Source organism: Barbatula barbatula (genome assembly GCF_947034865.1).
Source record: "Barbatula barbatula genome assembly, chromosome: 4".
Lineage (NCBI taxonomy): Eukaryota > Metazoa > Chordata > Actinopteri > Cypriniformes > Nemacheilidae > Barbatula > Barbatula barbatula.
This window is the reverse complement of record NC_136768.1, coordinates 625,029-639,916: the sequence shown is the minus strand read 5'-3', so window position 1 is coordinate 639,916 and position 14,888 is coordinate 625,029. Positions and strand designations below refer to the sequence as shown.

At 41.3% G+C, this 14,888-nt stretch overlaps 2 protein-coding genes across 4 annotated transcripts; one reads left to right on the top strand and one right to left on the bottom strand.

Moving 5' to 3' along the window:
* Window positions 1-160: 160 nt before the first annotated feature.
* Window positions 161-9,037, top strand: tulp3 (TUB like protein 3). 3 transcript variants are annotated; one of them, XM_079454255.1, is made up of 12 exons: window positions 161-278; window positions 3,785-3,826; window positions 4,488-4,539; window positions 5,304-5,466; window positions 5,858-6,043; window positions 6,224-6,351; window positions 6,476-6,667; window positions 6,754-6,866; window positions 6,999-7,116; window positions 7,195-7,293; window positions 7,381-7,552; window positions 7,657-9,037. In XM_079454255.1, exons 1-12 carry the CDS (start codon window positions 262-264, stop codon window positions 7,788-7,790), a joined length of 1,416 nt encoding a protein of 471 aa, XP_079310381.1. In that variant the 5' UTR covers window positions 161-261; the 3' UTR covers window positions 7,791-9,037. The 3 variants fall into 3 exon arrangements, with proteins under 3 accessions (XP_079310381.1, XP_079310383.1, XP_079310382.1); XM_079454256.1 differs by lacking the exon at window positions 161-278 and adding an exon at window positions 3,493-3,624; XM_079454257.1 differs by lacking the exon at window positions 3,785-3,826 and having other exon boundaries at window positions 184-278.
* Window positions 8,953-13,276, bottom strand: trim35-14 (tripartite motif containing 35-14). The gene is made up of 6 exons (XM_079454258.1): window positions 12,654-13,276; window positions 12,482-12,577; window positions 12,062-12,292; window positions 11,943-11,965; window positions 11,751-11,863; window positions 8,953-11,087 (listed from the first exon to the last, which is right to left on the bottom strand). The coding sequence occupies exons 1-6, from the start codon at window positions 13,044-13,046 to the stop codon at window positions 10,585-10,587; spliced, it is 1,359 nt and encodes a 452-aa protein (XP_079310384.1). The 5' UTR covers window positions 13,047-13,276; the 3' UTR covers window positions 8,953-10,584.
* Window positions 13,277-14,888: the final 1,612 nt, after the last annotated feature.

The window sequence follows — 14,888 nt, the reverse complement described above, 5'->3', positions numbered from 1 at the left end:
TTCAGACACCTAATTTATTACACATATACAAATATTCTAACATTTAGGGTAAACATTTATTTGACAACATAAAGAAACAAACAAAACTTACTCACTCACGTTAAATGGTCTTTCCTGACCATCGCGCGACCCCTGGTGGAAGGCGCGTTCATCTGCCACAGCCCGCGCATGCGTACAGGCGGAGTCTCGGCCGCAGCGGGTTTTGCTCACAGGGACGCGACGGTGCAGCAGCGGGCGAATCCATAGCAACGCCGGATAAACATGAGTTACTACAGCAGGTAAGACACGTCGATGAAAACACGGTTCTGACAAACGATCCAAAAGTGACGCCCGGTCAGGGTGTGATGCGCGCGCGAGCGCCTGTCTTTCGGAACTTTTCGGTGTTTTTTCTTCGGCTCCTGTTGCGTTTCGAGCTGTAACATCAGCCAGAGCTAAAACACCGGCAGGGATTTACAAAAGAGGAGAACATCACGACATGAACAGTACAAATCGACAGAAAGCAGAGAAATAAAGAGAAAAGAAAGAGTGAATTCATGCATGTGAAGAGGTGTAACGGTAGAGGAACAGTTAACGTTAGCTGGGTGATAACAGACACGACCAGACCAGACGACCACCACACAGTCTTCTTCTATACATTAACCTACAAATAACGTTCACAGCAAATCGCTTCATTTATTCCGATAAACATAAAACATTTTAATCTGTCAAGACTGAAGTGTTACAGGACGTGTTCACATCATATGTCATCAGTTCTAATGAGTTATTTTAATCAATTATCGCATTTGCCTAAAAAGATGCCCGTTGTGAATTTCAAGCTTGTGACGCGGCGTCGTGACGTCATTGGTGTATTCAGTCTGTGACGACACATCGCTACAACGGAACCACGTGTTTGCGTCGTGACATTTGCATAATCGTGCTTTACTGTTCTTCTGTGGTTGTTATATTGTTGAAGCTTTTCAGGAGATTTGACGTTTCTCCTAAAACTGTGTATAGAAGAAATAAAAAGAGAATCAAATGAGAGTTTAATTGTGTAAAGGCATGAAGAGTCTGTAGGTGTAATTAATGTAGATTGTGGAGGTCAAATCATCTGGATTTGAGTCAATGCGATGAGAAATGTTTGAGTTCAGATTGAGATCTTCAAGAATATTGACTTTGGATCGCAGACGGGACCAATCTGAGCTCAGTTTGACACATTGTTGACGTCTCTACTCAAACTACCTTTTCTCAGGAGACGCAGATGAGATTTTGCTCTTCTTTTAGTTTCATTAAGGGTTAAGAGAAATAACTTTGATATACAGTGGGTACGGAAAGTGCTAAAATCACATAAGTTCATTGTTTTTCTCATTAATGTACACGAGCACCCCATATTGACAGAAAAACACAGAATTGTTGACCTTTTTGCAGATTTATTACCTTGAACTCAGGTGCTTCATTTCTTCTGATCATCCTTGAGATGGTTCTACACCTTCATTGGAGTCCAGCTGTGTTTGATTATACTGATTGGATTTGAGCCACACACCTGTCTATATAAGACCTTACAGCTCACAGTGCATGTCAGAGCAAATGAGAATCATGAGGTCAAAGGAACTGCTTGAAGAGCGCAGAGACAGAATTGGGGCATGGCACAGATCTGGCCAAGGTTACAAAAGAGAGCACAGTGGCCTCCATAATTCTTAAATGGAAGACGTTTGGGACGACCAGAACCCTTCCTATAGCTGGCCGTCCGGTCAAACTGAGCTATCGGGGGAGAAGAGCCCAAAGATCACTGTGGCTGAGCTCCAGAGATGCAGTCGGGAGAAAGTTGTAGAAAGTCAACCATCACTGCAGCCCTTCACCAGTCGGGGCTTTATGGCAGAGTGGCACATAAGTCCAAGACACATGAAAGCCCGCATGGAGTTTGCTAATAAACACCCGAAGGACTCCGAGATGGTGATAAATAAGATTCTCTGGTCTCATGAGACCACCATAGAACTTTTTGGCCTTAATTCTATGTGTGGAGAAAACCAGGCACTGCTCATCACCTGTCCAATACAGTCCCAACGGTGAAGCATGGTGGTGGCAGCATCATGCTGTTGGGGTGTTTTTCAGCTGCAGGGACCGGACGACTGGTTGCAATCGAGGGAAAGATGAATGCGGCCAAGTACAGGGATATCCTGGAGTGCTGAAGACCTCAGACTGGGCCGAAGGTTCGCCTTCCAACAAGACAATGACCCTAAGCACACAGCTAAAATAACGAGGAAGTGGCTTCACTCTGTGACTGTTCTTGAATGGCCCATCCAGAGCCCTGACTTAAACCCAATTGAGCATCTCTGGAGATCCCTGAAAATGGCTGTCCACCGACGTTTCCCATCCAACCTGACAGAACTGGAGAGGATCTGCAAGGAATGATAGAGAATACCCAACAACACGTCAGCGCTATTGTTTCATGCATTATTTTCCTCTTTTAATTATAAGCCATAAACTTAAGGTGAATAATAGCAGTATAAACAGTGATTTAAAAAACAAAAGTACACCAGTGTTCATGAGTTTTCATTCAGAGGGACAGAGAAGCGGTGAATGATGTCACGGTGTCGGGGTTGGGTCTGATGAACGAGTCTGATAGAGTGTTATTATGGGTAATTATGGTCTGATTAGTCTCCATTAGCTGAATGTGGAGGTACAGCAGAGCCTGAGATTGCTATCATCAGGGACGCGAAAGGAAATGACACGCTGAGAATCAGACGAATGTGGTTTTGCATTTATATTTACTATAATTTACACAGCAGACGGTGGTACCAAACCTACAGAAACAGCCTCTACTAATCACAGCTTTTGTTGCTGTCTGTATTTTAAGCACAGAAGAATTCACTCGTGTATTCGATTAAAAGTGACATAGTGCTGGTGGCACACATCTGTGTGTGTGAGCGTTCAAATGGGGACGTGTTTGTTGTTCACTTATGTAACCGTTCCTCACCGCAAACTCAGTAGCTTGCTTTTCAAAGGGCGTCTGTGGGGTGTTGTTGTCATAGTAACCAGAGACCCCCGAGGGCTCACCTGCATCTATCTGGTCCCTCATGACCTGAACACACTCGATCCCGGACACACGTAGATTCACATACATTCAACATCGAGGCAATGAAGAGCTCTTTACAGCCCGCTTACAGCCGCTGGTCATACAGGTACACACACACACACACACACACACACACACACACACACACACACACACACACGTGAGACAGAGGTTTAGTAAGCAGATGTGCGTGTGTAAAGTTCTACAGGTTTGAGTGTTTAATATGAAAGTGTGAGTTCTCAGGAGAACAGTTGTGTGCTCTGTTTGCTGTAATTGACAGTGTTATGATTGGACTGTTGTTGACTGTTTAGTGTACTGAATGTTTCTTCACAGGTAAGTGAGTGTAGATGATGTTGGTGTTGATCTCTACTGAGAGCTGAGGTTTCCATCCGTCACACTCACCTGTGGATTATTAGCTCTCGCTCTCTATCTCTCTCTCTCTTTCTCTCTCGTTAGTGTCAGTTATGTGCTGTTACCTCAAGCTCAGGACAGGTAACCAGGGTTACACAGGTGTCACATCAGACACTAGAGTGTGTCATCTAACCTCAGTCAGTCATGAAACATTCATGCAGGTGCGTCTTAAGACACCTGCTCACACAAATACTGTCACACCTGCAGTCGCTGTGAGCGCTCTCCTCCTCATCTTCATCTCTGATGTTCTCCTCACTAACACACTCTCTTTGCTCTTGTGTTCTCTCCTTTTGTCTGTTTCGTATCACCACGGAAACGAAGACCCTCAAGTTCATCTAGCTTCTCGTCCGCAGCCATGACCAGGTACCGCACATGCATGCACGTGTAATGGATGTAATGCATCATTATGGGGTTGGTCTGTTGCTAGGTGCTTGCTCGGTAGCATTTGTAATAAATGGTGTGCGGTTTATCACACATGTCTGTACTCTTCCTCATAGACTTCATTTCTGCGGTGAGAATAGAAGAGAACCGGTGCACTGTGTTTGTGCGTGTGCACTGTTTTATGCATGTACATACTGTACGCATGTGGGTGTGTGTGTGTATTTTTAGACAAGTGTGTGTAGGTGAGATTTTCTTTAATCACGGTCTCTTTGGTTTGGGTGACTCTTGTTGCCTAGCAACGCAGTGAGAGCACTTGTCAGCTACTAGCGCTTGTTGTGTCACTGTCACACATCAGATTGATCAGCAATGATTCAGTGATTTCTGGATTAACTGGGTTTTTAGATTCAGTTCAAACACACAGTCAAGTCTTACACCATGACTACAACGGATGCGACATCCAGTGACGATGTAGAAATGTTTTTGTGGAAAGATACATTTAATGCTGCCAGTGGATTATACAATGAATTACACAAACATTTTCAAGTTTATTTTTGAAACATTTGTTTTATTTTTGTACCTGAATACAAAAGTGTGTGATCTTTCTCCACGCAATGCTGAAAGTGTTTGTGTTGTTGTGTTTCAGCACAATGGAGGACGACAGTCTGAGTCTCAGACAGCAGAAGCTGGAGAAACAGGTGAGAGACACACACACACACACACACACATTATTTCCGTTATGAGCACTCATATTACTTCCTGTGTGAAACAGCAAGAGGTAAATGAAAGCCTCTGTTAGCGTAGCTCTGTGGCTGTGTTCATTTATTTTTCTCTCTGCCACTGCGACTGCCATCCACACACACACACACACACACACACACACATCACTTCCTGTGCTGTTCATCACTGTTTTCAGTTTCTCTTGTAATGAAATTAAATCATAATCTATCGCTCATGTCTTAAGAGATGTCTTCTCAGTATTGAGTCTTGTTTTAGAAACCGAATTTCTCGATTCATCCGTACATTTATCATCCGAAGAATTTATTTGAAAATGTTGCTTTCTGTGAGTTTTGAGAAAGTGTTGCACGAACTTAAACACGATATCTGTGTATGTATTGATATGAATGTGTATCTCAATTGCTAGTGAAATTAGTTTAATATATAGAAACATAAAATTGTATAATTGAATATTTCAAATAAGAAAGATTATAACAATCTAATTAAAAGATTCAAACAACAGAGCGTTCAAGGACTGTAGCTCTACAGTCAGTTTCCACAGAAACATCAGCATCCTTTCGTCCTGCTGTATTACCCAGACTCCCCGGTGAGCCTGTCTCATGATCTGATTGGATTTTCTCTTAGAAGCCTCTGGCCACAGTTGAGCACAACAGGTTCTGTGCTGATGTTTGGATTAGATGATTTTTTCGCAGTAATTCATGTGACATGGGCTTTGTGTCCACAGAGGGCGCTGTTGGAACAGAAACAGAGGAGAAAACGTCAGGAGCCCCTGATGGTTCAGCCCAATCCAGAGGGACGGCCGAGGCGCTCACGGCCCCGCCGCTGTGAGGAGCAGGCACCCCTCGTTGAACCTCACGTCAACACGGCCAGTGACATCATCTTAGACGGTGAGCCTTCATATGCTCAATTTAAACTTTAACATGTATTCATATGACTTCTTTCTCATCTTTCTGTTCTCTTGTGTTCTGCTATCTATCTTTATATCTTTTGTTTGTCCTTCACTCTCTCTGGGATGGTTTTTAAGTCATTTCCTCACAATGTTATGTCTCTACACTACATACACCACCAGTTACAAACATTGATGGATTTTTGATGAATGACAGATCTCTTACATATTTATAGAATTTGGGTGGTTATGAATCTCTTCAGTTTGTGTTGATTGATTGTTTAATACCGTAAACAGCATCCCAGGATGCACCTGGGATGAATCCGTTGGTCTATCTCTTCGTCTGTGTTTACTGTGTTTTTATTGGATGTGTGTGTTTGTTGGTTTGTCAGGTATTGACGGGCCCGCGGCACTGCTCGGTTCAGAGGGTCCAGATCTGGGCAGTAAAATCCAGGTTTTATCCGTCAATCAACCACAGCAGCCGTCCCCCCCGACCACAGAAGAGCTCGAGACAGACGCAGATACTGAAACTCTGCTGGAACCCAAAACAGACATACAAACACTACTGCAGAGACGCGGTGAGACACCCCCATCTACACGTGTTGTTGTTCAGACTGTGATTTTAACTGAATGTTTTTTGACAAAAATGTCAAAGTCAGCACACAGTTCCTCTGTAGCGTGGTCAGATGGTGAGGTGTGTTTGTGTGAATGAGTGTTGTTTCTCATCTTCTGCCCCTCAAACGCTCTGTTCCTCTCAGGACTCTCTGGCAGCATGAACTACGATGAGGCGAGTGAAGATGATGAAGATGACGAGAGAAGTCGCTCTCTCTCTCCACAGACAGAAAGCACGCGGCCTGCTTCAGCGTCCAGCAATAAATCCACCACGGTGAGATCCACGAGGTTTCTACTGTTTGAGGAGTTATACGTTTCATTTGAATTGATTCTTTCTCGATATTGTATGTGACATTCGATCTGAAATGATTTCTGTCATTTATTTAATTTCATTTCAGGAGTGTGTTCCTCTAAGTTCCCCGACCGCTGAGGGCTCCTCCATCGAGGTGGATAATCTGGAGGAGTTTGTGCTCCGTCCGGCTCCGCGGGGAGAGACGGTCAAGTGTCGCATCTCACGGGATAAGAAGGGCATGGACCGTGGCCTCTACCCCACGTACTTCATGCACCTCGAGAGGGAAGATGGCAAGAAGGTGAAGATCAGTCACATTCACACCCGTCTGCTCACATAAATCCTCTCTCACTCGTGCTCTCTCTCTCTTATGCTCTCTCTCTTCAGGTGTTTTTATTGGCAGGACGGAAGAGGAAAAAGAGCAAAACGTCAAACTATCTGATCTCAGTAGACGCCACAGATCTGTCCCGCGAGGCCGAGAGCTTTATAGGAAAACTGAGGTGAGGCCACTTGTGCTGTTTACAGTCATCGGACTGATCTGATCACAGACAGAACTCACACTCGATGGTGCTGATGTAATGTCAGGTGTACACGGGTGTGTAACTCAGGCTGATGTTGTGTGTTTTTCACAGGTCTAATCTGATGGGAACTAAATTCACGGTCTATGATAACGGCACAAACCCCACCAAAAACCCTGGAGCTCTCCTGGAGGAGAACAACACGCGACAGGAGCTCGCTGCTATCTGCTATGTGAGTCTAGAGAGATTCCTACACTCACACACTTGCTTCTAATATCTCTGATCTAGTTTGTGTTTGTTCTCTTTTCAGGAGACTAATGTTTTAGGATTTAAGGGCCCACGGAAGATGACAGTGATTATTCCTGGCATGAACATGAATTTTGAACGGGTTCCGGTTCGGCCCACATGTGTGAGTGCTCACGTCTGTCCATCACATCATCATTATGAGTGTAGAGACTGTGACGGGACTGAATCATTGTGTGTGTGTGTGAGTTAGGAGCAGGAGTCTCTGCTGAATAAATGGCAGAATCACTCACTGGAGAATCTGATCGAGCTACACAATAAAGCCCCAGTGTGGAACGACGACACACAGTCCTACGTCCTGAACTTCCACGGCAGGGTCACACAAGCCTCCGTCAAGAACTTTCAGATTGTCCACGACAACGACCGTAATTTACTCGACTTTACAGCACATGATATTATGTAGAACGGAAGTGTCTGTCTGTCTGTTATGTAGTCGCACTGTAGTGATTGTGTATTGTTGTGTTTTTAGCTGACTACATCGTGATGCAGTTTGGCCGGGTGGCAGAAGACATCTTCACGCTGGACTTTAACTACCCCATGTGTGCGCTGCAGGCCTTCGCCATCGGCCTGTCCAGCTTTGACAGCAAACTTGCCTGCGAGTGACCCCTTGACCTGTCCCCCAGCTCAACACGTCTCTACATGAAACACACGCACACCTGCTGCGATCACTATTCACCTGTCCTCCCCGGGGACGGCAGGTAAACGGAGGATTTGTGAAAACTGACAAGACGAATTATGTTTTGTAAGGGAAACCCATGAAATCAATTTGATGTTTGAACAGTTTGATGATACTGATGGTGTGTTTGAGACACTGTCCCAAATGATCTTCCAGAAAAGAATACACACTCACCTAATACTTTAGTGAACCAACAGAGGCTTTCAATTGATCTCCTCTGTGCTGTTCTCTGTGTCTTATGGATTTGAAGCAGAAATTGATATCATGAATCACGGAAAGTTTGTCAATAATATACTTGTTATATTTTGTCTTTAAGCCTGTTACTGTGAACTTTATTTTCTTTTTGCATTAAGACATGATTTGACATCATTTTGTTTTTGGTGTAATGCAAGGAAATCACTCTCCTTACAGTAATGCAATGAAATACAAGATTGACGTTTTTATTTTTGGCAGTACAATTATTTTTACTGGCTCAAATGAAATAAAAAACTGTAATGTTTTACTCATATACTGCACTAACAGTACTAAATTATCCTATTTCAATAATGAGCATTATCGTCAACGTCAATGCAATACATGTAAATAATTCTTTATATTGATATGTAATTACATATTGTAATTTGAAACTCAACATGTTTTTGTGAAGTTCACCCCTTTACTTTTTATTATCAGGAAGACATTAATGTATTTCTGCGTTTGTGTCAGTGGTAATCTGGACAATTTTTCCTTCTTTTAGTTTTTACTGAATGTTGATTTCAGAGATCTCAAAGAAAACTTCAAACATGTCCCAATCAAAAGAGGAGAAACAGTGGAAGTGTTTTCGTCTCTTGCAAAACTGACACATTTCTTAAAGTTATTACGGCTGCTGCATGGATTGTGAAATTTGCCTTAACGTTGCTGTTGTGTAAATAGTGCCTGAATACTGTCACAAAAGAGTGTTTACATCATGAGAAACTGCAGAAAAACATTCAAGCACATTTGTTGTTTCTTAGTTGTTTGAGCTGTTTTTTTTTTGTGTGATTGATGTTTGTGTAGATATTCATCATGTTGTGTACTTATTAAAAACAATCCCTTTTTATTTCACATCAATAACCAATTTGCACAAACTTTATTTTTTTGTTGTGGAAACCATTTTTAAAGATCATAAAATAAAAAAACAAATGACTTTGAATCCAAACAGTGTCACATTTTACAGAATCACAAAACCAGAAAGATGAAAGGAAGATTTTTATGCATTAATAGTTGTCAATATTATAGCAATTAATGCAAAATACAGAAAATGATGTATAGTACCTCAAGAATGATGAAGAACACTATTGCTGTGGATTTAAATAGAACACACCATGATGCTTTATTGATAGAGAAATTATGAGTGATCTTAAGTGTGTGTTCATATCTATAACAGCAAACAGAGTTTATGAGCAACACATTTCCAACTTTCCACATTCCAATGTTCACATAAAGGTTTTTACAAACACAGTATGTAGTCTTGATACTAATATTAATGTTTTATTATCCTGTGGCATATTTTAACATAAAAAGGAGAATACTTGACTACACTGGTATTCATGCAATATCATGCAACAGGCATCTTTCATCTTTGCCTATTCACCTTTATTCAGTTCTGTACAAAAAAACATCAGCAGAGTTTGCATATAGCTCACATCTTTAATGCGATTCTATTTAAATGCCATAACAATAGTGACCAAGTCCAATTTTAAAAATGACAAACAAACAAATGACATAAAATACAAATGATTAAAAAAACTTTACAGCAGTAACCGCATAAGAAATCATAAATACAGTGATACCAATGCCACCACAGCCTGGACTGATACCGTGTAGACCTTACACTTCTATTAGTTTGATTCTTTGACTCATTAAGAGAAGTATGTTTACATCAGATAAATGTATACAAAATATTTCGTAAACAGCCTGAAAAGTATTTATTAGTAGTCCCACAAACTCGTCTCTTGCACTATGCCACCTAGGTCTTCGCTTTTATCCAAAGCCACTTAAATGGCATTGTACTATAATTCTCTTAGTTTCTGACTATGTGCAATCGCCTGGGATGGAACCCATGACCTTGATGTTGCTAGCACCATTCTCTAACCACTGAGCTACAGGAAAGCATGATGCCATTCACTCAAATATTGCCAACCATACAATCCGTTTGCAGGTTTTCAAGTATTTAGATAAATCATCCATATAGAGATAGAACAAGACTGACAAAATTCCTCCTTGTCTCACACATTTCTAACCCCGAAAGGAGCTGAGATTCTTTTGCCCCACTTTACTTGCATTTTCTGGTGGGCATACCGATAACTCAAAATTCTCACAATTTAATTTGGGCACTCAACTTTAGAAACAGCTTTTCATGATTTACTCGATCAAATGTATTGCTTTAAACCCAAACTGATTATCTGCGAGTTAATAAGCACAGTAATCCTATCCAACAAAATCATTTGTAAAACATTAGATAGAACGCTGGCTAAGGCCATGGACCTGTAATACTCCAGGATACCGACTAGCTTTATCTTTAATAAGTGGCACTTATAAACCTCTTCTCCGAGGAGAGAAACCAATAACATAAATAAAAGTTCATAAATAACGGTAGCATTAATATGAAGATGGTCTACACCCCTAACCTGCTTGAAATGTATCTTTTCCTGTAAGAATGTCAATGTATTTTATAAGTATCACTTTAGTAGAAATTGTGTTTCATTTGCCTGGGTAAAGATTCAGTGGTTTGTCGCAATCTCCAGTACAGAAATATGGGAAGACTTTCTCAGGAAATTCACCAGTGAAGGTGCACAAAACGCTGTTTCTGAAGGCATCAATGAATTTCAGTTCACCTTTATCAAAGTCCAGCTGCAGTCGGATGATTTTCGGCCTCCCGTTGTGTTTGATAGGCTTATTGCTTTTCCGGTATGTGCCATCCACATATCGAAAGCACCAAAAACGATTCTTGGGGTCCATTATGAAATGTCTTTTTTTGTACACTGTTGCCCCCACCACACCGAGTGTCCAGTGGTCGTTGTCCCCCACCTCTACATCCCAGCAGTGCAGACCCGAGCTGAAGCCCTGTGAAGCCAGAACTCCCAGAAGTAACCTCTCTGGAGTCTCAGGTACTGACACTTTGTTTCTGACGTGTAGTACACTGTAACGATCCCTTGACACCAGCAGTTTACTGGAGGCTGTGTTTGGGTCCAGCATCACAGGAGCTGTAAACACAGATCATGCGTAACCGGACAGGATTTATTCGTTTATTTCTTGTAGGGATGCACCGATATGAACATTTTGGCCGATAACCGATGATTCTTTAGCATTGGAAGTCGATAACCGATACATTTGCCGATATACAGTATATCTAGATATTAATATAACATTCCCTGAGACTGAAACAAAAGGCAAACAGTGGCCGACTGCTTTTATATGAAAACATTCAAGGTAACCGTAAGTTCTCTTTTCAAATCATGTACCAAGCCTACTTTACACTAGTTAAGATTCTTTAACCTTCAAACTTTTCTGCTATCTTTTTTATTCAATAAACAAATTATTGATGTTCTCCCAGAGCAACTTAGAGAAGTGTTCTTAACAGCCACGAGTCTAACAGATCTCAAGACAGAAAACATTCAGACAGCAGTCTGATTCAAACAATGTGCTTTTGTTTCAAGACAGTTGAGGCAATCCCTCCGTTCAGGTGACTCTTGACACCAGCCATCCAAAAATGTTCACATAAAACATTTGAAAACTCTGAAGGATCTAAAAGAGTACATCAACCCTTCAAATGCAAAGAAATTTAAGTCACAGAAGCCTGAATGGAGTAAGATAGCCGTCATTACTAAATGATGTCAAACTTAGTCAAACGATGGATTGTAACTGACCTTTTTCCACAAGTTTTTGCATTTTGGCCCAGGTGGTGAAGATCATCGTCTGGATGGGATGATGTTGAGATTTCTCAAATTCAAAGTTTTTTGGAACTGATGAGCATTGGAGTCTGTACACGAATGATTATTTTGGGGTTAATAAAAAGAAAATACATTTGTATCAAAATACAGATTGGGAAAAAAACTCACCGTTGAATGTTTGCAGTGTAGTTCTGAATGGGAAATAATTCATGTTTAGTTTTTGATTATCACACACATTCGCAGTTTATTCTCATAGACTGATCCAGATGATGTGCTAGAGCTTATACCTGCAGTAATGTGATGTTTTCAGCTTCCAGGTCCTGCCATACAGCTGCCACCTGCCCGGACAGGACCGAGATCTGTTTGGACAGCTGCTCCACTCTGCCCCTGAGTTTCACATCTTGAAATTTCACTTCTTTCCGCATTGTTCTGATCCATTTCTGCTCCTCGTCTTTAAGAAACTGAAGGAGTTTCTCGAATTCCTTCTTGATCTGGTTTTCTCCAACACTGATGTGCTCCTGAAATAGTTGTGAAACATCTTTTAGAAAGTAAATGTGACTTGTGGTTGTGAAACTGGATCCGATGTTCATTCTCAGACCGGTCCCCAGTTGTGTTAAGTTAAAGGTGTGCTAGGAAAGCGAAGTCCATCTGCTAAAAATGTTACTCGTATAATATATTCGCTTCCGATTACATAGCTAACCACATACCTCAATGAGATCCACTTGTTTCATGCAGCTTTCTTGGGCTTTCTTGAGCTTACCAATGGTCACCTGTAATTTTTCGATGCGTTCCTTCAGATCCACCTAAGATTTCGAGATAAACTCTTTAATATTGATTGCCAATCAGATCTTGTTCCATCGGAGTAGGCAATCCTCTCACCTTTACGGTCATGACAGCCTCTTCAACAGGAGAACACTTGTGATTTTCATGTTTTTTCGAAGTGTAACAGATCACACATATGGGCTTCTTGTCCTCAAAGCAGAAGAGTTTCAGTTTCTCCTTATGTTCCTGACAGATGTCTTCTGGAACAGCTGTGGGTTTTCTCATCTTGAAGGATTCGCAGAGTGATCGAAAGGCCAAGCTCTTGTTGGGTTCATCGTGTGAACATTCCTTTCGGCAGACCGGACATTGTATCACGTCCTGAGTGCTCCAGAACTTCTGTAAGCACTTCTCGCACAAACTGTGGCTACATTTCAGTGTCACCGGGTCGGTGTAGACATCACAACAGATGATACAGGTCAGATCCTCTTCTAAGAAGGACAGTTCAGCCATGACTGCAAATGTCAGCAATCTTCAGTCTACAGGATACAGAAAGTGTCTATGCAAACAAATCTATGTTTTTGACGAGAAGAAATGTAAAAACTTGCTGGTATCTCCACCTTTTACACTGACTTTCATTTCATTCAGTTAGCTTTCGATTCAGCGGAAACACTAACAGTCGACCCCTCCCAGTCACTTCCTGTTTTCTGAAGCTCTGATGCGCTTGCTCATGTTGGTTTGCCAGATTGTGTGTGTGTGGTTAGTGCCTTTTATATTGTGCCTAGTACGAAAGGCAACACAGACACTTTTTGTAAGTTTCTTGTGCGTGACATTGAAGCACATTTTAATTTTGATGCCGTTCCAATTTAAATAAACAAAGCCCTTGCAAATATCCTAGTCCGCAAATACATGCTGTTCTCAAGTAATGCTAAAGTATATTATGGTATATTTGTTAACAATAGTTCATCATGTAACCTCTGACAGTAACAGCCTACGCACTATTATACGAGAGAATACGCTATAGATAGAATGTTTAACCACTATCATTAAAAGAAGTCAATAAACTAGTTGTGCTTGCTCAACTGTGAAGGGAAAGACAAGAAAATAATGTTAAAGTGTAATATTATATACAGTATATATAGTTAGTTTAACCTGATTCACCTAAATCATGTTGATGTTGTATTATGTTCAATGCTTGTCATCTTACGTCTATGTTTTATAGCCTCACAGATGTGATGTGGAGAGGAGGCAGCGGCAGACAGAGTTCACTAGATGGCAGTATGTGTCCATTTCATGTCACTGCTTGTTCAAAGGATTTTATATTTTAAACAGTGTGCTGTTATTTTTAGTAGCATGTTCAATCTTGGCATTTGATGACTATGAGGTTTACAGCGGTGTGATGTGCAGAGCTTCTCATGACTCTTCTGTCTGTAGTGTCAGTGCACTGCTCACCCCAAACAACTCTCATTCAGTCATTCATTCATCTCATTGAAAAAAGCATATTTAATATTGACCACATTTGGTCGTAAGATCTACCTGTTAAGAAAAAAATGACCCTGGACCCCCCACCGAACACAGAGAGGACAGGCAAGAGACAACAGTGATATTTGAGGGACGCAGGTGTTTCTGTGTACATTCTGATATGCGTGCTTATCTCCCGGACTGTGGCTCTTCATCTCAACTCTGTAACCACGTCATGAACATCGAGGAGACCAAACCAGGTTGAATAATTGAACCCTGTCTGATTATCCGGGGATGTCTATTGTGCTGACGCTCCTTCTCCGTCCACGTGGGACGTAATGCTCATCTCTCTCTCTCTCTCTCTCTCTCTCTCTCCATCTCATGTCACTGGACTGCTCTCATTGAAAGAAGAAGTGTGCAGTCAGCCACAGACAGCCCTAAAATCACGAATATTTCATTCGGCTGGAATACGTTTCTGCGTTTAAAGGTATATTTCAGCCAAAATAAAAATGCATTCATCATGTGAAGAAATATCACAAAAGAAGACATTTTGAGAAATGTCTCAGTGGTCTGGGGGGGTATTTTTGTTTGATTATTAACCCTTTTTAAAATATCTTGTACATAAACTTGTACAGATTACAAATGAATAAATGATGAAAAAAAATCACTTTTAAAGATTAATTCACCCAATAATTATGTCATTACTGCCCTCATGTTATTGACTCTGAATATTATGAAACTCTCATAGATAAATGAATTGTAGCGTGTCAAACAGGCCGCTTTTCAAAGGGCGCCAGGTTTGGCTTTGTGTTATGGAAATCAGAGTGCATCTTATTTTAGCTTTCACACATGAATTCAGAAATTGGATTAAATGCACAATTTCACTAGATGGAC